General features: G+C 53.8%; 8 protein-coding genes across 10 annotated transcripts; 7 read left to right on the top strand and 1 right to left on the bottom strand.

Moving 5' to 3' along the window:
* Nucleotides 1-42: 42 nt before the first annotated feature.
* Nucleotides 43-1,358, top strand: CKM354_001238400 (uncharacterized protein; the record flags this gene model as incomplete). Its single annotated transcript, XM_044807906.1, has 3 exons — nt 43-414; nt 470-1,058; nt 1,114-1,358. 3 exons carry the CDS (start codon nt 43-45, stop codon nt 1,356-1,358), a joined length of 1,206 nt encoding a protein of 401 aa, XP_044663841.1.
* A 697-nt stretch (nt 1,359-2,055) lies between these two features.
* CKM354_001238300 (uncharacterized protein) lies at nt 2,056-3,792 on the top strand (the record flags this gene model as incomplete). The annotated part of the gene is made up of 1 exon (XM_044807905.1): nt 2,056-3,792. The coding sequence occupies one exon, from the start codon at nt 2,056-2,058 to the stop codon at nt 3,790-3,792; it is 1,737 nt and encodes a 578-aa protein (XP_044663840.1).
* A 658-nt stretch (nt 3,793-4,450) lies between these two features.
* Nucleotides 4,451-4,907, top strand: CKM354_001238200 (uncharacterized protein; the record flags this gene model as incomplete). Its single annotated transcript, XM_044807904.1, has 2 exons — nt 4,451-4,495; nt 4,545-4,907. The coding sequence occupies 2 exons, from the start codon at nt 4,451-4,453 to the stop codon at nt 4,905-4,907; spliced, it is 408 nt and encodes a 135-aa protein (XP_044663839.1).
* Nucleotides 4,908-7,609: 2,702 nt separating this feature from the next.
* CKM354_001238100 (uncharacterized protein) lies at nt 7,610-9,130 on the top strand (the record flags this gene model as incomplete). Its single annotated transcript, XM_044807903.1, has 1 exon — nt 7,610-9,130. One exon carries the CDS (start codon nt 7,610-7,612, stop codon nt 9,128-9,130), a length of 1,521 nt encoding a protein of 506 aa, XP_044663838.1.
* Nucleotides 9,131-9,912: 782 nt separating this feature from the next.
* CKM354_001238000 (uncharacterized protein) lies at nt 9,913-11,571 on the top strand (the record flags this gene model as incomplete). The annotated part of the gene is made up of 1 exon (XM_044807902.1): nt 9,913-11,571. One exon carries the CDS (start codon nt 9,913-9,915, stop codon nt 11,569-11,571), a length of 1,659 nt encoding a protein of 552 aa, XP_044663837.1.
* Nucleotides 11,572-12,834: 1,263 nt separating this feature from the next.
* On the bottom strand, nt 12,835-14,787 carry CKM354_001237900 (uncharacterized protein; the record flags this gene model as incomplete). The annotated part of the gene is made up of 2 exons (XM_044807901.1): nt 12,835-14,553; nt 14,614-14,787. 2 exons carry the CDS (start codon nt 14,785-14,787, stop codon nt 12,835-12,837), a joined length of 1,893 nt encoding a protein of 630 aa, XP_044663836.1.
* A 2,885-nt stretch (nt 14,788-17,672) lies between these two features.
* CKM354_001237800 (uncharacterized protein) lies at nt 17,673-21,484 on the top strand (the record flags this gene model as incomplete). Of its 3 annotated transcripts, none has more annotated exons than XM_044807899.1 (3): nt 17,673-17,737; nt 17,794-20,592; nt 21,082-21,484. In XM_044807899.1, the coding sequence occupies 3 exons, from the start codon at nt 17,673-17,675 to the stop codon at nt 21,482-21,484; spliced, it is 3,267 nt and encodes a 1,088-aa protein (XP_044663834.1). The 3 variants fall into 3 exon arrangements, with proteins under 3 accessions (XP_044663834.1, XP_044663833.1, XP_044663835.1); XM_044807898.1 differs by having other exon boundaries at nt 17,794-21,027; XM_044807900.1 differs by lacking the exon at nt 17,673-17,737 and having other exon boundaries at nt 17,816-20,592.
* Nucleotides 21,485-22,837: 1,353 nt separating this feature from the next.
* CKM354_001237700 (uncharacterized protein) lies at nt 22,838-24,939 on the top strand (the record flags this gene model as incomplete). Its single annotated transcript, XM_044807897.1, has 2 exons — nt 22,838-23,918; nt 24,011-24,939. 2 exons carry the CDS (start codon nt 22,838-22,840, stop codon nt 24,937-24,939), a joined length of 2,010 nt encoding a protein of 669 aa, XP_044663832.1.
* Nucleotides 24,940-25,107: the final 168 nt, after the last annotated feature.

Genomic DNA, 25,107 nt, shown 5'->3' with positions numbered 1-25,107 from the left:
CTGCAACCTATTCAAAGAACCAGATTATTAATCACGTCGAGAATGGCGCCAACAGCTCCATTCAGCCCTCCTTCCTCAACACAAACTGGCAAACCTTTCGTTCCGGACTGGATCCCACCTCCAGCGACACAGCAGAAGGAGCGATTTGCAGAGCTAAGCTCTATTGACTTGTCTCTTCTCGACTCCGAAGATCCTACAGTAGTCGAAGGTCTTGTCCAGCAAGTCAAGAAAGCCATTCGAGATGATGGTTTCCTGTTTCTGGAGAACTATGGCGTATCACTAGAGCAGCTTCATCGTCAGTTTGCGCTTGCACAATATCTGTACCACAACATCACAGAAGAAGATAAGGAAAAATTGCTGTTCGATCCGGATACTGGCCGATGGTCGGGATACAAGCATCCGTATGGGTTTAAGGTGAGCGGAAGTCTTGCATGTACGGGTGATGATCGGTCGCTGATATTGTCGTTAGCGTCATCGAGCAATGCCAGATGGTATTGAGCAATTCAATTGGTACAAGGATGACTGGGACAATCTTGACCGCGTGCCAAAGTGCTTGCACCCATTCATGGACGAGATCACCGCTTTCTGCGAATACTTGACCAAGTCAGTCAACCGCAGATTGCTGACATTGTTCTCGCGCGTGCTGGAGCTTCCGGATGATTACCTGTGGGAGAATGTGCAGTCGCACGGGAGCCCAACTGGTGAGGGCTACTTCCGACATGCACTCTTTCGACCAGTAGAGAAAACGACGAAGGAGGCTTCGAAAGGACTTCGCATGCATGGCCATACCGATTTCGGCCTGACAACCTTGCTGTTCTCTGTTCCAATCTCATGTCTGCAGATCTGGGGTCGCGATGAGCAGTGGCACTACGTGCCTTATAAGCCTGGAGCTCTGGTCGTCAACATTGGCGATACTCTGGAGATCGTATCTGGCGGCCACTTCAAGGCCACGCGTCATCGAGTGTTCTCGCCGCCAGCTGACCAGCAGCACGAAGAGCGACTTTCTTTGGTACTGTTCAACAGCTCTGTGGGCGACCTGCGCATGACACCGGCTGCGAGTAAGTCTGACCTCAGCATTTCTGTACAAATGCGTGCTGACCAATTTTCTCCCAGCATCACCACTCATCCAGCGAGAAGGTTGTGTGGAGGAGCAAGGCGTATACAAGGAATTCGCCAGAAGAAGAGCCATGGGAATGGAGGTACCAACAAACCGAGAATGGCGAGAAATACAGATCGCAACTGCAACAGATCCGACTGATACGGTTCGCAACCGGATTGGGGCAGATCAGGTGCTGGTCAATGGTAAGCTGATGCAGCAGCGAGACTACATGGGCGTCAGAGTAGTGCTTCCGGTGTAGGAGTATCCAGAGGCGGTGAAATCGACGCAGTATAAATCGTGTCTTCAGTACTTATGGCTTGATGCCCACTTATCACTCTGGCGTAGCTGCCCAGAATCATGGTCGTCCCGTGCTTCGTAAGGTCGATGCTTCCTTATTTGTAGACGCGAGCTGGAGACTGGCCATATATGGCAGCCTGCTTCGGCGCACATTCACAATGGTATGACCAACTTGCAGTTTTCGGGGAGTCCCCCCGTTCTCAATGATGCCTCTGCCGAAGTTGATGCAAAAGAGCAGAGCGGGGAGCAGGAGGCGAGCGGAGAATCCCTGCGAGGCTTGGCGCCGCCTTCCCTGATTCTCCCATTGCCGACGAAGATAAGTATCTCACACGGCCAGCGGCCATCACGATAGGCACACTATGTAATGCCAATGGACTCTCTGGGGCCGTCAGATGCCGCCGGGCACTCCATTTGATGCGGAGGTCGATGCTCAGGCAATGGCATCTGCCTACGAAGTCCTTCCAACCTAGGCCGCCATGCCTCCGAACAACCCCACAAGCAATCAGCCATTCGGATGCAGCATCTGCGAGAGACGATTCACCCGACATGAGAACCTCAAACGGCACGCAGCGCTACATGGGCCGCCACGTCCTGGCAGAGCCATCGCGTGTCCTATATGCGAAACGACTTTCTCGCGGCGTGATCTCCAGCATCGCCACATGAAGAGAAAGCATCCTGAGCTGGCGAATGCAGGCGCCTCGATAACACGGCAAGTGCTTCGAGACGTTACTGTTGTGTCACCAGAGGGAACACTGCCTCCCCACAGCCCGCCAGACAGCATATTGGGATTCGGATCTCCCGAAGATCGAGGCAGAGACTGGCAGGCATGTCAGATCCACGACAGTACTGGTGCAGGATCTCGTGATGAGGACGAGGTACTACTCGATGAGACGCCTGGCGGTCACTCCTGGTCTTCACACGATGGCTCCTTTTCCATGTCAAGTAATCAAGGCTCGTACGAAGCTCCATCGGGAGCTTTGCTCGACTATGGCACGCAGAGCCGGGCAAGATCCGAGAATATGCATATTCAGCAAGACTGGACTTCGCTAGAAACCCACACGAAACGTGGCATTGAGCTCTATTTCAACATTTTTGCGCCGTCTTTGCCAATAATTCACCAGGCCACGTTCGATCCTGCGGCTGTGCCAGAGTTCTTACTTCTTGCTATGTTATCAATCGGATTTCAATACAGCGAAAAGACCATCTCGGTAGCGAATACCGCCATGCACTATTACGAACGAGCAGTCGCTCTTGTGGACTCCATTAGCGATGTCGAAGTTAGCAATGCGAAAGATGCCCTTGTCCTGGCGCAAAGTCTTTTCCTACTCGAGATCTGCGCGGTGCTTTACCTCTGCGGACGCCACTCTGCAACTGGATTTAGGTTGCATACTCGATTGATCACATTAGCTCGCTCTCACCGGCTTCTACAAGCCAGGCCACAACAAGATGAAACCATGGCCGAAGACCTTGAAGCCGTGTGGGAGCACTTCGCCTTTGCGGAATCGTGTAAGCGCACCATTCTTGCCGTGCATCAAATGGACGCTCTGTGGTACCACTTGCTTTCCGTTCCTCGCCTGCTCTCCCATCTTGAGATCAAACATGATCTACCTTGTTCGACACACGACTGGACAGCTCCCACGTCCGCTCAGTGGGCCTATCGCCGACTAACTCGTCGACCGACATCAAGCTCCTGTCCCACGTACGCAGACGCCGTGCGCCAGATATTCGCGAGCGACTGTCCGGCAGAGCACATCATCGCAGCCTCCGACCCGTTCGGCCTGACGAGCTTCGCACACTTTGCATTGTCAAGTATTCGTGAGGTTTCCGGGTGGTCTTCGATAACCGGCTGTGTCAGCATGGACCGAGTGGAGCCACTCAAAGCCTCTCTACACACTATTTCGCCCTACAATGAGTCCACCAATGGCACAGAGATTTCCAGTATCGCAGACAACATCAGCTTCAGAGCGACGTGGGAAATGGCCATGATAGACCTCCGCATCTGGTCCCTTTCACACACTGACGGCGTGGTACACTCCAGTATTGATGCTGCATTGGAACATTCAACCTACCTTGCGGCATCACGCAGCCTGACTTTCAGCGCAGATATCTTGCATACGATACAGCCGCATTTTGACTGGTTCTTGAGCTACCTGGACACAGCGTCCGAGCGAGCCGGAGATCCGCCATGGGTGTTGTTGTTCGCCTATCGAGTCTTTTTGTTGGCATGGCAGTGCTTGCAGCAAGCTTCAGAAGGTGTCATGGAAGTTATTGGTATCCCCGACAGAGAACCGAAGATGGCGATTACATGGGCCCGGACTGTCTTTGGGAGAAGAACTCGTTGGCAGTATGCGAAAGTCATCTTGAGATGTCTGGATGTGCTGGAAGGAGTTTCATGAGCTGTTGGTCCAGGTCATTGAAGTTCAATGTAGTGAGTGCTCGAAGGCACCATTCGCTTGTTCCTCCAACTTGACACGCGGAGAGACAATGAGGACATCATCAACATGGAGGGTACTGTGACTAAAAAGCAAACCAGGCTGTGTTTGTCGCACAGCCGGTAGTCTTCCATAAAGTTGCGCTGCTCATGCGCACCATCTCGGACAACTGAGAGCCTGCAGGCCCTCTTCCTACTGGCACTCTGCGATTGAGATCGATCGATTGCTCGAAGCGCACGCAGCTATATGCTCAAATCGCAAGCTACGTCCGTATGTGGTAGCCCCCAATTCAATTCCCCTTCCTTCAGTAGCCCACTGTTGCTGCCCACCCTTCGCCTACGCGACTTGTAAGTCCACGGCAATCCCTACACCGCCGCTCCCGACGTACTAGGCCCCTCGCCCACTGCACACACCCAAGAACCAACGCACCAATCTGCGCCCTTCCTCGCAAGCCATCGTGCCTGAGTCTCCAATCTTCGGACAAAGCCTCACCGCTTCTGAAGACGGCCTCGAGATCTTTCTCGTGCGCGCGGTCGACGGAGAGAATGGCTCGTTCAGCATCCAGGCTGACTATCAAGAACACCCCACCCTTGAAGACATCAAGGCTCTGGCAGACTTAGCCATGGCTCTCGATCTCAGCTTCTTGAAGTCCAACACGATGGAGCTCGTCAACGCTGCCAGAATCACCGATGTCAGCGTAAGGCAGATAAGACAAGGTCATCCTGCGCAAGGAGAAGTCAGAAGACGAAGAGACCTTCTGCGTTGACGTCTGCTATTCCATGCAACACAGCGGCAAAGCTGTCGTCCTCAAACACAAGTCCCCCGGCTTGGGCGAAGTCTTCACCAGCTTCACGCTCACGGCAGGCGGCTTCGAGTTGTCGGCTGACATCGACAATGAGGGGTACAACGCACAGTACGCCGCATTCACGCCAGTCAACTTCGCGGACAAGAACGACTTCGTCGTTCTCGCTCGCATTCAAGATCTCATCAACCCTGCCCATGAGTCCAACTCAAACGCCCTGCAGTCGCATGAGTACTATTCCCATCTGGCCCTGATCAAGGACTTCCACAAGAACTGAAACGAGGAGACGCAGACCTGGGAGGATCTGCCCGTGACAGCAGACACCATCATGGTTGTCCTTTCTGTGCCAGCAAACTCTGATGCAAAGGAGCTCAGCAATCACATCAAGGTCGTAGACCCCGATCTTCCTGCTCGCTTCGTCATTGATCACACCTTCCTTCCGAAGATCGAGTAGTAGAGATTGGTCAATATCCTGAAGATGACATGCTCTCTCGTATACATGAGAGTAGCACTAGCAGTGCGGGTACAGCTGCCTTGGACTGTCGGCGAGCGTGTGCCATGCAAAGCTATCTAGGACATTCCATTCACTGGCAAAGGCGCTTTGAAGGACTTTCGACTCGAGTATGAACCCCGCGGCCCTCGTTGCGTGTACACCTTGACATTCGAGTGTGACGGCGGTAAGCCTATGAGAGGCCAATACAATATCAAGCAGCGCTCGCGCTCAGAGGAGGCCTGGAAGCCCGAGGACCACCAAGTATACAATTACGTGAACGATCTGATAACAGCGAAGGGCAAGCACGTCAAGATGGAGCTCTAGCAATTCCCACCACCTCCCAAGAACAAGAACAAGAAGGATCCTGAGTCGGATGAATCGTTGGCTGTCGCTGAAGTCAACACTTTCGTCGCCAAGATTTTCCCACATGTTCCTGGCACCCCATAATCTGAAGCGGAAGCTGGTTTTGTGCTTGAGTCCTTTGAGAAGCCACCATACTACGCGTGGTTGAAACAACAATGGCCGTATCACCGTACACCCAGGTCTCTCCAGCGCTCCTCTACGGCTCATGACCTGCAAGGTGCCGGCCGCGGCAATGCGCTCTCCAGTGCGCATTCGATCCTGATATCTCAGCCTTATATCGCGTTGCCAAGGCGCTCTGTCTCGACAAGCGATGCAGCTGCGGAGTCAAGTTTGCGAGAGACATCGCGAAGTCAGCGTATCCCACAAATTCCATGTTGCTGTCCGTCACGTATAGGCCTCGAGTATCTCTGGAACGTTCGAGCGACTCGGTAGTTAGCGGACATGTGAAGATGCGCGGAGAAGTCCAGCGTCCGAAGCCGCCAATCAGCGCTCTGGAGACTGGCTCACCGCAATGCCAAGCTGTGGTGTCGAAAAGTTGTCTTGCAGCTACCAGTTCGTCGTCTTCATGTGCAAGTCGCAAAAGCTGGAGGGTAAACATTGGATTGTCTGTGTGCAGGTGAGTCGGGCTCTTGCACGCCCTTTGTGCCACAGAACGGGCAGGCGGAGAACACCCGTCTACGGATTTGCCGGCAGCTCCCATACAAGTACATCCTGACGAGCCATACGAACGATATGATGCATTGCCAACAGCACTGACAGAAAGCTGCGGAATTGCTGCTCTGGAATTGGACCATTGCGGCTGCGACAGAACAAAGCGTACAATAGTACGAACGCAGGGATCCCTCTATGAAGGAGTTGTGCTGATCACTATCTGTCGAAGCACGAGGCTTCATGAATCATGATGGAAAGCCGTATGCACGTACCAGGGGCCGTACGGATTTGTCCACGATCGCTTTAGCAGCACCTTGTGCAGTCTTTGTTCCAGTCATCCCAAGTTTGTCCTGGAGGAGAACGCTTGCCAAAGCCCGTAGAAGGTAGTCCCAAGCTGGATCTCAGTATCTCGCATAATTTCAGGCCGCACGCCATTCCCCATGCGTCCCGTCTGCATTGCCAACAAGAAAATCAGCTGTGGCAAGAGAGAAGTGGCGTTCATCTCGCTAAAACAGAAGCCCAAATTCCTGCATTAAGCACCCGCGGGTGGCGCAACTTGCACTCGGGTCGGCGATTCCAGCTGACCACGTGATGTCGATGGTCGGGGAGAGACTTAGGCTTCTCGCCGACAGTAGTAGTGAGAGCCAGACCACAAATAGTGCAACCAAGCGCCGCTTTCTCATTTCCCCCGCGTCCAGAATACACTTCGCCTTGAGTCTCCTCTCACACTCTGTACCAGAGAGTAGTGATGTTGCCCACAAGCGGTGTACGCTACCTATACCGTGTAATATACCGTATACGCAGCCGTTCAGCCGAGGGTCTTACGTACACGATTCGAGACTCGTATTAGCGTAGATCGTCCCCAAATCGTGTCTTCTGACGTACCTACAGGACCTAGCTAGATAACCCTTAGTATTCGCTAACCTGCCTTCCCGACCTCTAGAGGCCGCAGATCTGTACTTTGTAGTATTCATATCGCATTTATATATAGGTTGTCACCTGTAAGGACCTCCGGACAGGTCAAGGTAGATAATTGGTCTTTTGTTAGTAGGTGTGGCCATACGGTGACTCCGTATAAGAGCACTAGCGTAACTAGCTTGCCAGGCTGAATATTTATAGCTCGCGACCCTTAACCCAGAACCCTTTAGTACGAAGCGCAAGCTAAACCACTCTAAGTTATGTCCCCAGCTGTATATACCAGTGTATATAGGTGCACAACCACGTGTTCGCGAGGCCAAATTTAAATACACCGTGGAACTCCAACACTACCAAAGAGGAATATGTATGCAGAGCCGCGGCAACGCCCAGCCCTCCGATCCGTGGTGTCCGCCGGCCCTGACGGGAACAGTACAGAGGAGGCGGCTTGCACGCAGTCATCACCAGCATCGTCTCTGCGACCGGACGTCGCTATTTGTTCACCACTCGCACATACACGGCCTGGAACATCGTTCACTACAACCAAGGCCTAAGTCATGGACGCATCAACAGCAAAGTCCATGACAGGGATGGGTCTTTTCAAATTGATGCGTGTCGTCAACACTTCTCTCTCGCTCATCGCTACAGCTTTTCCTCGCTCCCTCAGACCAACAAAAGACACTGGCGAACTCCATCCGACAGCCTACTTGGATGCGCTCCGAGGGTACGCCGCATGGATAGTCTACAATGGTCATACGGTTTTTTTTTGGCGATCATGGAAGCGTCCGTTTATGCAGATTTCGGCTTTCAAGGTTCTCTATCAGGGTCACGGCATGATCGACGTCTTTTTCATCATCTCAGGATTCGCCTTGAGTTACTCGATGCTGGGTTACATGCACAGCAACCAGTCTGACAAGGTGTTGGACTCTCTGGCTTCTTCCGTCGTTCGCCGTTATGTCCGATTATATCTTCCCTCCATCTTCGCCACTTTCATAGCCATGGTGTGCTTCTCGACCGGCATTGCCTACAAGTCAGAGCCTCCGGAAGTCTTGCAGCCGACACATCTTGGGAATTTCCGGAATTGGATCTGGGACACCATGAAAATGATGGATCCATTTGCCCACGTCTCGACCTCGTGGGTTTCCGGAATACTTGGCGGCAACTATCTTCCTCAGATGTGGACCATCCCGATTGAATTCCGGGGCAGCATGTTCTTGTTCCTGTTTTGCGCTGCGGTGTGCAAGATGAACGCTCGAAAGCGGGGCATTGTTACGCTGGCGACCAGCGCAGCATGTTTCTGGTACCAAACTGCCTACGCTGGATTGTTTCTATTCGGCATGTGGCTGGCAGATCGCCGGCTTGGACGAGCGCACAAGGAACAAGCCGAATCGACAGTGTTGCCATCGAGCATGCATGATGAACGCAACCCTGCTGTCTCCGGGAGACCAGACTACGACTTGCCTGAGATCGATGTAGGATCCCATACAGCCGTTGACCAGTCCACTTGGCCTGGCTGGGCTCAGTTCTCCCAGAAGCAAGGAGAGAAATCACCTACTTCGCCGCTCACATCTACACTGCTTCGGCAGCTACCCTACTTCATTCTTGCTTACGTCGGCATAGTTTTCCTTTGTGCTCCAGCTGGTCCAGAGTACATCAACACGGAGTCACCATTCCCCTACAACGTAGCGGCTTCGCTTATGCCACCCACTTACAAGGACTCGGAGGGCGACATCATCGAATGGCCGTTATCGATCGGGGCAATGTGCTTGTGCTACGCATTGGAGCATTCGTCGCTGCTGCGAGCACCGCTTTTGACGCCGTTCTCCCAATTCATCGGCGAGCTATCGTTCGGTATGTACGCTATGCACAACACCGTCCGTTGGATCGTGTGGGAGCGATATTTTGTGCCGTGGCAACAGCAGTTGTTCGGAACCAAAGACGAGGAAATCTGGTACGTGCTTCCCGGCTATCTCGTTATGACATTCCTCGTCATTTGGGCTGGGGAAGGATTCCGGAGAGTCGACGTGAAATGCGTCGACTTGGCACGACGCATGAAGGACCATCTATTTGCTGGGTAGAAAGCAAGGCGTGCGACGAGAGATATTACATTTGGTAGATGAGCAAATAATTCAATGAGGCGTTAACTTGCTGTGTTGGGTGCTGCTGAACAAAGCCCGGTCGGCGGGAATTCACCAGCCAACACCGGACAACAACTTGGAGCTTCGAAACACCAGCTCAGGCATTCATTGCTCCTGTTCAGACTGTCTCTCTCTCCTACATGCACCACTAAAGCTGTGGTCGGTGTTCCACAAAATCCGAGGCGCTTGCGTTTCGCAATGACTCTGGCAACAGCCTGTTCCATTGCTTGCGTCATGTCATGGCGGTATGGAGTCGATCCGTTAATTGCGTCGTCCTGAGGTGGCTGTCCTCCATCACGATCTGCATATCGCAGCTGGGGAGCCGGGAACCGGACGGACGAACGAGCATGTCGGGCCAGACGCTCACCCTGCATAATGGCTGAAGTAGCGCGAACTCTGTCATGTGTCCGGCGACCCAAAGCGGATGTTGAAGCGATGGTGCTATATCTGGCCTGGAGCGTTGAAGAGACAGCACACAAATGATTGTGTCCTTGTTCCAGAACGAACGTGGCAGACTTTAATCTTTCAACACGCGGCGATGTCCGGATGTGGCTTGCAAACCCGCTGCACGAGTCCAGCTTGGTAGGGGCGGCGGAATGCAAGCGAAAAGTTGTCGAACATGTTGACTTACATCATCATCGCATGAACACTCCCTCCAGACAGCCATATGACATCCATCTCGTCGACATTTCGACGCCTTCTTCACTGACCAGCCAACTTCGATGGCCTGGTCAGGCGGGACTAAGGCGAGGACAGCGCGGGCGGCCATTCGCGGCTACTATGGCCTCATCGCTGCCGCTCTCGTCGTCTTTTGCCTTGTACACTTCGGCCTGCTCGATCATAGCCAACCATTCGAAAGCCGACAGCAAGAAACAATAGCGGACCACCCGCCTAGCCATGACATTACTGCTGAGATGGAAAAATTCACGGATAGCCTCGATTTCGGCCTGAAGGGCCGCATGGTATCCGTGATGGCAGACATTGCCGAGGAACACACGGGCTCGACCTCCGAGACTTCAAGCCTGTTGAATGCGGCGGTCCAGAAGCTCTTTCCCTTCTGGCACCCCGAGAAGATCGAGTACTACCCATGGAAGAATGTTGGCGGTTCGCGCGACAGCCTCTCTACGGGGATTGTCATTCCGGTTGGAAACAATTATGTCTACAACGTTGCCGTGGCCATCGTCACCTTGCGAAAAGTCCATAAGAGCACGTTGCCAATCGAGTTGGCATATCTCGGTGAAAACGATCTGTCGCCCGCATGGCGCGAGTATCTCTTCAATCTCGTAGACGGAGTCGACATTGAAGCTGTCGACTTGACCAAACACTTTGACCAGGACCTGGTCGGACTACAAGGCTGGTCAGCCAAGCCTTTCGCGATACTGGGTTCGAGACATGCACAAGTCATCTTGCTGGACGCGGATGCAACCTTCTTCGCCAAGCCTGACGATGCCTTCGAAACACACCCTTCTCTAAAAGAGTTTGGCTCCCTCTACTTTCACGATCGCTCCAAGTGGTGGGGCGACGGGAGGCGGAAACCGGTTGGAGAGCGGAACAAGTGGCTATCTGCACAATTAGAAAAAGCCGGACACGGGCCTTCGGCATTCCTCACTCGGGAATCGTTCCTGTGGGCTGGCGATTTTGTGACAGAGGGTCAGGACTCGTGCGTCGTCATGTTCGACAAGTCCCGACCTCGCAACTATATCATGATGTTATTCACAGCATGGATGAATGCGAAATCTGGTGGCAAACCAGAGATCTATAATTACTTCCATGGCGACAAGGAGACATATTGGATTGCAGGGGAGCTCAGTCAGCTCCCTTTCCATTTCCATCCCTGGGCTTCAGCCAGATTTGGTATGGCTCCGGACGAGCTCAGTCACTCTGCCATCGACCCCGGCACGCAGATAGACTGTACCGAACACATGGTACACTCGACCTGGGATGGAAAACAGCCGTGGATCGCCAACGGTGGGATTCTCAACAATATGAAGGGCCGCGACCATGGCTTCGCGCACTGGACGCACTGGTATCTTGGAGAAACCATCCCTGATGCCCTCCGTCGTACCAAAAAGGTGCTCAAACTGTCCCCAGATTTCGACTACTCCACAAAAGTAGACAAGCAAGTTCGCGCAGATCTTGCTACTCAAGCTCTTGCATACCAGCCCGAGTGGAACTCGTGCAGAATGCGGCACTCTGAGCGGTGGGCGCCACTACCACAAGAGTTCCGGGACACTCTGCTGGAAATGGTAGCGTGGGGCAGCACCATAGACCAGGACTATCACAAACATTGGCACCAGCTCGAACTGGAAAAGGAGGCCAGAAAGGCTGCAGATGCGAAGAAATTACAACAGCGTGTAGAGGACAAGGCCAAGAGGGAATGAGAGCAAGAAGCCAAAGAAATGCAGTGGTTCTTGCCTAGTTGGCGAAACAGTCGTCACCTTGTATTTAACGAATTCATGAGACGATGAATTATACGACCCTTTCACATTTCAAGAAAAAATTGGTCAACAATAAACTGTGGCCGAAGGAGATGCGCTCCATGGGCTTGGGACAAGTCACGTTGAATACTGGGCTCTTCATGCCAGCCCACGCTTTTCCTACTGATGAGCGTGAAAGTCTCTCCCGTCGCTTCTGCTGTTGGTCCCTCAACTCTCTACAGTGATCAAAAAGTGGCACCGGGCAAGGATCTGTGCATGAAGACAGCTCCTCCCGCCCTAACACGAGCCGGAAACCCCAACGCCGGTCGAGTGGCGGGCCCGAATCAGTCCCGCAGCCACAATCTCACTCATCAGGGATAAAGAGAGAGCAGCCAGCCCTGTGCACGATAAGCCCCCTCCTGGATAGATTTTTAAGCGAAGGCCCCTCCCCACTTCTCCGTCTTCCGTCCGTTTACCGCATTCGGCAGTTCCTCCTGCAGAATACCATCTGATGGCGAGAGAGGAAAACAGGTTCATCAGCTCATCGACTTGACTCGTTTGGGGGAGGTCCCTTTTTTGTTTTTTTTTTCAACTGGCACAGTGTATATTTGTGATGAACAATGGATGTGGATCAGGAAACCTGCAACCTGTGCGAAGAGCGGTGGTGGATTGATCCACTATGGACATAGATAGTAAGGATATCTGTTCTGACGATGTCGATTATAAGCAGCATCGTCATCATCATCATCATCATCATCATCATCAGCTTCGTTTTTCTACCCTTTCGTAGCTTTGCTTTGCGAGGCGGGAGATTGAGGAGACGCCGGAACAAAGTATGAACACAGCAATGATATTTCCCGAGCCCTCACACGAATGCAAGATTGGTAAACATGGCCGCTCACATCATCAACAAAAGTCCAAGCAGATATGTCTCCGGAGTTGGTCTCGAGTAGTATATCGCTGTCCGCGCACGATGCAACCGAAATGGCTCGTTGTCACAGACGATTCGGAACAGCTTTACTTGCATCGCACTGCACGTTTCTTTGAGCCGTCGCGCGATGGACTTTAGAATTGGGGAACAGCGAGGGCCACCGCCGCCGCCTGTGGCACACACACGGAGACGGCACACACACACACACACAGACAGGAAACGGCGAATTGGATGGAAAGTTTTCAGAGTCTATATCAGTGCTAGTACGCTCAATTCGAAATCTCAAAGTCTAAGTGCTATTGCGAAATGTTCATGGTATTCTCGTCAACTCGAATGGATTGTGTCCACGTCTTCCTCTTTTCGCTTCGTCTTCTTCTTCTTCTGGCCTCTTCTTTCTGTTTCTTCTCTTCCTCCTCCTTTCGCTTCTTCTCTTCCTCCTCTTTTCGCTTCTTCTCTTCATCCTCTTTCCGCTTCTTCTCTTCCTCCTCTTTCCGCTTCTTCTCTTCCTCCTCTTTCTGCTTCTGCTCCTCCTCCTTCTTCTTCTCTTCCTCCTCTTCCTTCTTCTTCCTCTCCGCAGCTTTCTCCGCATCATGGATCGGTTTCTGTTTGCTAAGTGTATACGCAATCTCAGCACCCCGAATCGCCGATTCGACACAGCACCCATGCACATCGTATCCGGGGACAGATACCGCCAGGTTATCATGTTCTTCTGAAATTTCGTGCGTATGATTCGCAGAGACTCCGGGTAAAGTTCGTAGCATGGAATAGATGCCTTTGAGTCTGACGACTTCGGTCGTGTAATCGTCCACGCTCACAGACACGGTCATGGTATCATCTGCTTCCGTTTTGTCCCACTTGGCGATACTGTTGGCGATCAAGATTCTGCCCGTGAAGCATTGGTCCGGGGTAGCGTGAATAACGGCTGCGCCAAAATCCATGGGGCCAGAGAGATAGTCCAGATGGAATTGGTTGTCTGCGGTGGCGGACAAAACGGCGAGTTCGGGACGATAATACCCGTCTTTACACGTTCCATCGACGTGGGTTCGCGGGAATCCGACAAAAGACTGTTTCCCATCGGCGAGAGTCACCGGGACGAAGTTTGTGCCTCCTCGCAGGGAGGCTTTGGTGTCGTTGTAAATGGTGTCCTTGTGCTCGATCCTGTGCTGCTGCGGAATGTCCTGATGGTAGACGTCGTCGCAATAGCCATACTGTAGGCGACATTTGACAATGATGAGAGGCGAAAACAAGTACACAAAGTGCAAGTAGCGATTCGGGCCGGGAATCTTGCGCTCTTCCTCGTTTTGGCTTTTGTAGAAGAAGGGCATCCAGTTTTTCTCAACCACCCCGGGGTCCCTTCCGCGCGGCGCAAGTATGGTGGCCTTGTTCGAGAATGGCCGATAAACATACATGCTGCGACGCTTCGAATTGTCGAGATCGTTCATCATGTTGAAGATGATGACAGGCTCCGCATCCGGATGTTCCTCGATGATGATCCGTGGGTCTTCAGGCCCGTAGAAAATACCACCGAAATGGTAGGGAGTGGGTATGTCAAAAATGCGTGGAAAGACGATGCGCTCGTCTTCCCAGCGCAGAACATATCCTTTGAGCTCCTTCCAATGCCGATCGTGAATTTGACCACGAATGAAGCTGATGACGGGCCAATGCCGGACGCCCTTGTTGTAGAACAGCACGCGCGTGACCGTTAGGTAGACTTGGTACTTTTCGAGCCACACGCTCGACTGAGCCATTCGGAGCCAAGTCTTGGCAACGAGCTCTTCGACTGTGTGTGTATTCTTTGCATCGCCGTAGTCCACCAGCGGATGGTCGTCGAGACTTTTGGCAATCGCAACGAGGTCGTCGTCGACGTGCAGGCTGTCCTGTACGCCTATTTCCCCCACGTGTTCGATCTCGTTGCAATTCTGATGCGTTTGCATTGCTCCCATGTTCACAAAGCCCGTCACGTTGTTGGATGACCATGCAGGCGTCGGCGCGAAATAGTCCTGAATGGAGTGCGCCTGGGGGAGTCAGGATCCGAGATGGTACGATCAAGGTTCTTGTTTCAATACTATACACACCTGAGAGCTCCAGTGCCATGCGCAGCCAAGCGCGAATAGTGTCACACATACTGCCGTGCGGACGATGCGTCGGCGAGGGTTCCATACTCGTCCACTCAACTGGTTGAAAACCACTTGCAAGCCTGACGATGGTGAAGGGGCAGCGAGCATCTTCGCGTCATCCCACTCTCCCATCGTGGAGGTGGTTCAAGGCGTCGGGATTGACAGTCGTCTGCTGTAGGAGAAATTTTTGGAACGGAGCATGAACATGTGAGTGGTAGCAGTGACGATGGAGCGTCCCGTCAGGCTCTCGCGCTAGCACGTAGGCCTTATCCCATGCGCCTGGGTCTGGGTTCTGGGGTGGTGACAAGCCGACTCCTCACACCAAGCGTGAGCACTGTGGCGCGTCGAGATGCACCACTCCTGCAGCGGTCCTGGAAGCGTGGCCAGCTCGGGACGACTTGGCAGACAGCCGGATTGATCTGCGCCACTAGTTAAGGCCGAACCTTTTGTGTCCCGCCGCGCAGCTTCGGATTCGCGTATGGAGTCCAACTAAGCGAAAAGGGGGTCGGGAAAGTTCATTTCGTGGCAGCTGTGTATCAGCAGCAAAACAGTGACGGATGGCTCCGTGCAGAACATGCTCACCGCCGTACCTCTGTGGCCGCCGAGAGAGATGTTGCGCGAGTGGTTGCACTGAGACGGCTCTCACAGCGTCACGGCTTGCTGTCTGCCTTGGCACAGTCGAATGGGCAACACATGCCACATACCGTTCGTCCCATTCGCCGTCTCCATTGGCGTTGATGGGTTCCCTGCGAGCAGGATCAGAGGCATCGGCATCGGCGCCACTCCAATGCCAATGCCAGCTTCCGAGCAGCTCATCTCCATCACGCAGGAGGGGGAATGACGCCAGCAATGGAAGGGATTTTGTTGGGAACTTTGCATGCATTTCCCCTCCCGGTCCAGTTCGCATGGCCAGGAAGGGGACTGAGGCAAGAGTTTGGTTGCTCTGCAGCTCCGCGCCATCTTGTCGACGAGATAGTGGCACGACGGTGGGTCGATCACTCGGCGCTGGCGTCATGCGCGCGCAATGGAGAGCCGTGGTGCTGTGGAGGCTGGCTGGCCGTCTCTCGTCATTCGACTCGTTGCAGGCGGAAGCGAAGGCTCTCGACCACGCGTCCGGCGGAGACAAGTGCAGACAGACACGCTGGAGCAGGGCCGCAGAGAGCGGAGGGCGTTTGCAGCAGCTCCGCGCGTGGTGTGGCGTGAAGCGGAGGCGTGGGATGCTTGCGGCGCAGGGCGGTGATTCGCCGTGGAGTGCGGCTCTGCAGAAATGCATTCGGCGAGCGGCGCAGCCCGATCGGGCGAAGCGAGTCTGCCTCGCCCCGCCCCGCCGGGCCCGGCCCGGCGCTGCAGCGGCCGACAGAAAGCTGGACTTGGGACGGGCTTGCGACTCGGCAGCCACGTGGGTGATGAGAGCTCTGGACCTCACCAATCGACTCCCCGCTCCGCTTCTGCCACTCATTGCCCATTGTGGAAGAGAGAGGGGAGCATGAGCTGTTCCACCGTTGATCTCGCTCGACCGAGACATGCCGTGTCTCGGAGCGGCGGACGCGCTGCACTGCAGCGAGCGGCAACTCGACGATCGAGTGCCCATTGCGAGCACCGCCGACACTGCACGCCTCTCATGCCATCGCGACTGGAGAAGACGCCGCGAATGAATCGTCACCAACGATAAGCGACATTGGGATCCAAGAAGCATTGCCTCTTCCGGCCTGCTCTAGCCCGCGAGTGATGCGGTGCAGCGCCAAGGACAAGCGAAAGTCCTCGTTGGGCGGTCGAGCAGATGGAAGAAGGTTCAGCGCAGCTCCATTAGCGCGGGAAGTGGTGGAAAGTGTACATGCACTTCCCGTTTCGGTCGGCGCGTCGCGGTGGCGCTCATGGCAAAGCTTGCCCCAGCGTCGGCTATCTTGGCCTTGCACGCATCATCGCAGCCCCTTCATCAGCGCGAACCTTTCCATATCCGTACTGGCGACAGGCAGTGGCGGACGTGCTCGATCTCGCTTCCGCCCCTCTCCTCAGCCCTGTCTCCTGGCGCGTCGTGCGCGCGCAGGTGAAGGCGAAGGCGTCACGACTACGGCAGCCCCGAAAGCATGCCTCGTGGCAAGCAAACCGGTCCTCGTGGCAGCAAACCAGGCCGGCCTTCCTCCTCATGGCTCCAGCGCGCCATGGCGCCGCCGAGAGCAGCATGGAGCAGTCGCGCAAGAGCTCCCACCGTCGCCGGGAGTCACGACGCCGAGGAGCATCCATCTTCATCAGCATCGCGGCGGGCGTGGCAAGATCAGCATCCCCAGCAGCAGCGCCCGTGTGCAGATCGCTCAACGCGCCGAGAGCAGTGCAGAAGACTCATCTCGCTGTATCGAGCCTGCCTACTTGTCGCGCCGCCGAAAGAGGAAATCGGATCGCTGCACATGCGGGCGCTAAGCAGGCGCGACTCTCTCTGCGCGCCTCTGCTGCGGCCTGCCTACCGTTGCCAACGCATTTTCCACCGACCACGCCACGCATCCGCCATCGCTGCCCGGACAAGTCGCCCACGTGCAAACGAAGAAGCTCTGCCCTGCTCCCAGCTGCTGCGGAACCACGGCAGCAACAACACGTGCATGCCACCGTCGACTGCGCCGGTCCCGTACCACGACCTGCCCGACCTCTTTGGGCTCGAGACTCGCCGCCTGCAGCGAGTGCCCGCCGCCATCCCCAAGCAGGCATATCTGCTGAAGATGCGTGACGCCAGACTAGGCCGGATACAGTCGCTGGACGATCTCAATGACTGCCGCGACTCCGGTAGCCGAGTCAAGCATGAAGCTCTCGAATTATCATGCCGAGCACAAGTCACAGCGCCACGGACCGACTGATTCGACGGGCTCCGTCCCTCTGTGGACGACGCACAAGCGATGCGGCACGTGTGGCGCTTGGTCGAGACTATCGTCGAGCATTGGGAAGCCATCTGTGCCGTGCTCAGCCCTCGCAGCACTGATCAGCCTCCAGTAGACTCGGGTAGGCCGCCGGGAGCACAGCACATTGGCATGATACCGCCATGTCGTGATGCTCGATATGGCACGATCCAGTACTTAAGATTCATCTGCCCTACGTATCGCTTTTCCTTTCTTCACCCACCCACTCCCTCGCCCGCCCAACCGTCGACAGGGAAGACCACCCGAACGCCATCATGAAGTTCGGATCTGTGCTGGCAGGGCTTCTTGCCCTCCCACTCGCACTGGGCAGCCCCGTCCAAGACGCTGACCTGGAATTCTCGGAGCTCGTGACCAGGGATACTACTCTCAAGGTCAGAGCAGATGCTCCTGGTTGCCCACTTCGAAGGAATAATCCTCCACGCAACGCCGTGTGCGGTGTCAGAGGAAATACGCCTGGTTTCGAAGCATTCTCAACCTTCCGATCGGACTCGAATGATTTCCGGGACTGCTACTACGCATGTTATCCGAGCAGGAACTGTGTGTCGTTCGCCTACAATTCGCAGAACAACCGTTGTCTGCTGTTCTCGCGACGTGTGAACCAGATGGGTTTCCGTGAGGTCGCCACCGCCAACCGCATCTACTACGACTTTGAGCAGTGCTTCCAGTACAGGAGATGCACCGAGGAGCCTAATCCCTACCCTCCCCTTGGAACCACAACAACCACCACAACTACCTCGGCGGCTACCACTACCACCACAACGCCTCCTGTGACCACCACAACTACCACAACGACTCCTGTGGCCACCACAACCACTACCACCACCACTCCCGCGGACACTACTACTACTACCACTACGACTGCAGACGAGGCCACTACTACCACCACGACCGCGGACGAGACTACTACTACCACCACGACCGCGGACGAGACTACTACTACCACCACTACAACCGCAGACGAGACTACTACTACCACCACTACTACTGCAGACGAGACTACTACTACCACTACTACTGCAGACGAGACAACAACTACTACCACGACTGCGGACGAGACTACTACCACTACAACTACAACTGCAGACGAGACAACAACTACTACCACGACTGCGGACGAGACTACCACCACCACCACGACTGCAGACGAGACTACTACTACCACCACGACCGCAGACGAGACTACCACCACCACCACGACCGCGGACGAGACTACTACTACCACCACTACTACCGCAGACGAGACTACTACTACCACCACGACCACCGCGGACGAGACTACTACTACTACTACCACGACCACCGCCGGTGCCGGACCAACTTGTGTCACTCTCGGCATTCCAGTCGTTCCCATGTCGTACACTCCCGTCGGAGCCAACTTCCAGATTCTCGATCAGACTGTATTCAGCGACCAGTCTCCAAGCCGGGAGTCTTACTCTGCCGATACCGCGCTCGCGCAGACTGTCATCCAGAGCGGCGTGGGACTGAATAATCTGGCATGGATCAGCGCCAACTGGCCTCTTGGAAGCAACGGCATCGTGAATCTTCAATCCAACCCGCCCATCAACCAGATCGACCTCAGCACAAAGTCCGTGTACGTCCGAGGTTACTTCATACCACCCGTCACTGATACCTATACCTTCACACTTGCTGCCAACAAGGACGATAACTTTGCGCGGTTGTGGATCGGTCCTATCAACACGGCCAACCCAACAGAGGCAAATGCAGACCTGAAGATTACGTTCGACAGCCCGGGAAGCACGACGGTTGATACCATCACAAAGCCTCTGATCGGGAATCAACTCCTCGAGATCGCATATCTCTGGTCCAATGGTGGCAGCCAGGCGCAGAGTTTCCTTGGAATTGTGGGTGCTTCAGCTGGCGATGTCTCCTCGGGACGCTTCATTGGAGATTGCAACCCAGACACGTCCACAACTACTACGACTACTACCACCACAACTACTGCCGACGAGACCACTACTACTACTACTACTACGACTGCGGATGAGACAACGACTACTACTACTACTACCGCCGACGAGACTACAACAACAACTACTACTACCGCCGATGAGACTACAACGACAACCACTACTACCGCCGATGAGACGACAACGACTACTACTACGACGACGGCGGACGAGACTACAACAACAACTACTACTACCGCCGATGAGACGACAACGACAACCACTACTACCGCCGATGAGACGACAACCACAACCACTACTACCGCCGACGAGACTACAACGACTACTACTACCGCCGACGAGACGACAACGACAACCACTACTACCGCCGATGAGACGACAACGACTACTACTACGACGACGGCGGACGAGACTACAACAACAACTACTACTACCGCCGACGAGACCACAACGACAACCACCACTACCGCCGATGAGACGACAACGACAACTACTACTACGACTACTGTGGCCGGTCTTCCAACCTGTGTCTCTGACCCAACCAGGGAAATCCTGTATTCCGCTAATGGTGGTGGCGCGAATTATGTCGTTCTTGAACAAAACGACTTCGTCGACTCCAATCCAAGCAACTACAATGCCGACATTGCCCTCTGCAAAGCATCAAGCTCAATTCCAGGTGGATCAGGCTTGACTGACCTGAACTGGCTCAACGTAGGCTGGCCAGGTAACACCGATCCCACTACTGAAGGTGTCGTGACATTGTCGAGGCAACAAGGACCTACCTCAATCAATGTTCCAAACCAGTCCATCCTCGTACGAGGCTACTTCGTAGCACCCAACTCGGGTTTCTACACATTCTCCGTCACTGCAGCCAATGTGGACAATTTCGAACGCGCTTGGTTTGGCGGCAGTGCGGCCAACCCAACCGAGGCGAACGCAGATATTCGCGCGAATCGCCAATTTGTGCTGCCGAACCAAAAGCTGTCTTATGAAGCAGGTACACTCGTACAAGGCCAGGCCCTCGCGTTCACCTACTTGTGGTCCAATGGTGGCACCCAGGCCCGCAGCGAATTTATCGTCACCGACAGCACAGGCACTGATGTGTCCACTGGCAACTTTATCGGCGACTGTACTCCACCACAAAATCCCCCACCAGTATGCAGCCCTACCACTACTACGACCACCACCACCACCACCACGGCTGAGACTACCACCACCACTACGGCGGCTGAGACTACCACCACCACGACGGCGGATGAGACTACCACTACCACTACAACTACCGCCGATGAGACTACAACCACCACCACCACCACCACTACGGCTGAGACTACTACTACTACGACGGCGGATGAGACTACCACTACTACCACCACCGCTGACGAGACCACCACCACCACTACCACTACCACTACCGCAGACGAGACAACAACGACAACTACCACCACCGCCGACACCACTACCACGACGACAACAACAGCAACAACCACCACTACCACCACCACCACCACCACTACAACTGTCGGCCCATCCGCCACGTAAGACCTGCCTGTTTGCGCTGTAATGAATTGCGTGCTGACGAAAATTTCTAGCCCATTCTGTAATCCATCCGTTCGGGAAGAGACTAACGTGCCGGGCGCCGGAGGCTGCTCGAGCGAGTGCTACTGCGATTTTGAATCCGGCTCTGGTGGAAATCGAGTCTGCGACCCCAACCCTCGAGCGTCCGACCCCATCCGCCGCTGCACATCTAGTGTCCAATGCGGTGTGAACGAGTTCTGCGCTGGAGGCTTCTATGCCCGCTTCTACGGCTCGCCCGTCTGTATCACTTACAACGGATGCACGAGTAGCTACGTCGACCCTCGCACGCCCCGTGGTCGCAAGCGAACGCTCAACGCTCGTGGTGCTGCCATGCCCGCTATCTCCCAGATCCACGACTGGAATATCCGTGTGGCCAACATCACTGAAGGCATTCCATACTTGCCAGAGGACCAGTGATCTCGTATTGTCATTTTTACAGTCACTGATCCTCGAAGCATGAGGAAATCATGACCGCATTGTTCTGTCATTATCATTTGCATGGCTGCAATCGTTTTGGAAAGAATGAAAGATGGGGAGGAATTTGGTCTTTTTCTATTCTGCTGCTAGCAAGCGTGACGGCTTCTGCACTGATTCTCGCAACGACCGAGATCAGACAGTAACGATTCGACGAAGAAATAATCTTAGAATGGATGGGACAATGGGAAGCTTTTTTGGTATTTTCTTGAAAATGTAGATTCATCATATATAGCAATGTCATCCATTGCTTCTGTATCGAATCTAAAGGACTTTTTTTACTTTCCATCACTGCTGTTGCACTGTATCATGGCCATTTGCACTGTTCTTTCTGGTGATTCAATAATGTACGGAATGCGACAGAGATAGTACGAACGTGATGGGTCTATACAGAGGAAACACGCTGATTGATCAAGTGAAGTCGAAACTTGAACCTGAGCAAACAGGGAACCATCAAACGGTCACCATCGGCCTTCGAAAAGGAAACCATGGGTCCTCCAAAACATTACAAAAATCCGGGGGCCTGAAGAGACCCGGAAACGCTGATGACTGAGCCGAGACACGATGCGCACCATCAACCGTCAACCGTTCTTGTCGCCCTTTCTGCAACGTCGGCGAAAACGCCATCGTCACAAAAACTCAAACCGAAGGGCACCGTTGAGACGCACAACGGGCGAGATCAGCTCTCCCTTTGCACATCGAATCTGCTGGTCCTCCAACTCTTTTAGGAAATAGAGTTTTCTGGGTCACTTCTCTTTGTAGCAGATTTGGATTTCCACTTGTGGAACGCCACAAAACCTTTTCTCGTCCTCGCTTATCACTTTGACGATTTTTGGAAGGGCCGAGACATGCAGGTGTTTCTTGGCGGTAGCCAGCCACTTCTTTTGTGATCTCGCTTTCGATTGCCAAGTATCAGATGCGCTGCGGTTGAGGCGTTTGGGTTTGGGGACTACTGCTACTGTGGAAGCAGGAGCATGGGCCAGTTGGGGATATGCAGGGCCGGGCGGAGCTGGATGAGCTGGAGCTGGAGCTGGAGCTGGGTTGCTTTGGTTCTGATGAGGTGAGGTTTTTTTTTGTTTGGGTCGCAGAGTGAGAAGGAAGCAACGATTTGGAGCGGCTGTTTCCTTTTCCCCTCCTCTGCTACGCGTCTTCCTCGAGAACTCACAAACGCGTCTCTGATGACACTTGGGCGTGAGGGGCACGCATCATTGGCTGGGCATTATTTCTGTTTCGCGTGTTTTGGCCATTCGACAATTTTCTTTTCCAATCGGATACAGCTTGCGAGTCATCTCGAAGATGTCGACGGTCGTCTGTTTCTCAAGACGGAAGCGTCGAATTCTGCTGCAGCGTTTGGTCTTCATATTTGGCGTTTCCATATGCATCTGTCTTGTCTTTTTCCCGTCTACGGCACGCGCCATTGTGCAATCACTGGCTGGACCAGGAATTAAAGACACAGAGGTCGTCAGCAAATATGGGAAGGGCTCATCAAGCGTTCCTGACGAATTTGCAGATGCTGCAGATGGATCGTCAATAGCAGGTGCGAGGAACGAGGAATATGAATCGCCAGACGGGTCATCTACGCTCGATGCAAGGCGCAGCGAGTATGAGTTGTCAGACGGACCGGCGAGACTTGACGCAAAACACAATGAGCCTGAGTTGGAAGAACAACCGCGAATGTTCCGAGGCCGACCGCAATACCCTGGACAACGAAGAGGTGGTCCCCCTCCACGGCAGGAACAACAACCATTGAAGAAAACAAAAGAACGCTCCGGAGAAGACATCGCAGACAAAGTTCGCGACCTGGAAGCTTTGCTCCCCAGCGATGATTTCATGGAAGATTTACTCTCTCCTCTCCCAGAAGTTGGCGGACCAACACTCCTTCACGCACTGACGATCCGCGTCCGAATGTTCAAAGAAGCCTTCGAAGCATGGGAAGACTTACATTTACACGAAGATGGAACTTCGGCCGTCCAATCCCAGGATGTGATCAATCGTCTCAGCAAATCCAAAACGCTGTCACGAGCTTCTCGGAAGGATGCAATTCATGTGTACGACACCTTTCGCGCGTATTTTACTTCGCTGGCCGAGTTGCTGTTTCCCTGGACGATGCCGTATTACAGTGATCATATGTCACTGCATACCAGCTTTTACCAGGGTGGTAAAGGTATTGTTTTCACGGGCGGGGATAAGCAGGTGCGGTATATCATGACTTCGATCAGAGGCATTCGCGAGCTGGGATGTATGCTTCCTGTGGAAGTATTGTACTTGGGAGACCAGGATATCCGGGAAGAGAATAGGGATAAATTAGAGGAGATTGAGGGTGTCACGACACGGAATATCGCACAGATGATTAGAGACGAGGGGTGGACGTTGAGAGGTACGCAGTCCTGTTCTTTCTTTCTTTCTTTCTTTCTTTCTTTCTTTCTCTCCAACTCCACCAAAATCGCGGGAGTCTCTAACATTCACCAGGCTGGGCAGCAAAACCTTTCGCCATTCTGATGTCTTCCTTCCGAGAAGTGATCTTTATCGATGCTGACGCTCTCTTCCTTCAAACTCCTGACCTGCTTTTCCACAGCCCCGGGTATGTCGAAACCGGAGCTTTGTTCTTCAAAGACCGCAATCTTATGCCTGAGAATCGTCGGGATTGGATCAAATCGATTCTGCCGAGACCTCATTCCGCGAATATCAAAAAGAACAGAATGTGGACTGGTGAGAGCGGGCATATGCAAGATTCCGGAGTCGTTGTAATCGATAAATGGAAGCATTTCGTCGCTCTCCTGCTCACTACGCGAATGAATGGACCGGATCGAGATGGAGACAAAAAGATCGGGAAGAAGGGCGTTTACGAAATGGTATACGGAGATAAAGAGACCTTCTGGCTAAGCTGGGAAATGGCCGGCGACCTGGGTTACAGCTTTCACGACAGCGTTGCTGGGACCATGGGAACACCCGGTCCACTCGAACCCGCTGAGGGCGAGAAAGCTCCCGTGGAAGAAGACGACGACGACGAGGACGAAGAACCAAAACCTGTAGGCAGCGGCCAAGAGCCACCAAATGATAAAGCCCCCAAGAAAAAGAAGAAGAAACCCAAGGAACAAGGTGAGGATACAGTCTGCTCGTCACAACTCCTTCACTTCGACGACGAGGGTATGCCTTTCTGGTTCAATGGCTGGCTCGCTCGCTCGAAAGAACACGACGCCAGTTTGGAGATCTATCCGCGATTCGATGGATACATGACGGAGCCTCCGGAGACTGGCAAGCATGAGAAAGAGGGAATTACGTGGCATGTACGCAAGTCGAATGTTGTGTGTTTGCACAAGCAGACTTTCACGCGGTTCACTTACCAGGATCAGAACAATATGAAGATGTTGGTAAGAATTGCGAAGGAGTACGTTTGATGGGGATCATGATGGTCGAATGGCGACAGATTTCAACGATTAGACTTAGACTATAATGATCAATCATTGCAAAAACCCTCGTACTGGAGATGGTGATTCCTGTCGCTCAGAAGGAAGCGTTCTTGCGGCTAAGGTGAACGCATACCACGTGGCTCAACGGTGAACTCC

Source organism: Cercospora kikuchii, assembly GCF_019650295.1.
Source record: "Cercospora kikuchii DNA, contig_00009, whole genome shotgun sequence".
Classification (NCBI taxonomy): domain Eukaryota; kingdom Fungi; phylum Ascomycota; class Dothideomycetes; order Mycosphaerellales; family Mycosphaerellaceae; genus Cercospora; species Cercospora kikuchii.
The sequence above is the reverse complement of the archived record's forward strand: the minus strand, read 5'-3'. Positions and strand labels throughout refer to the sequence as shown.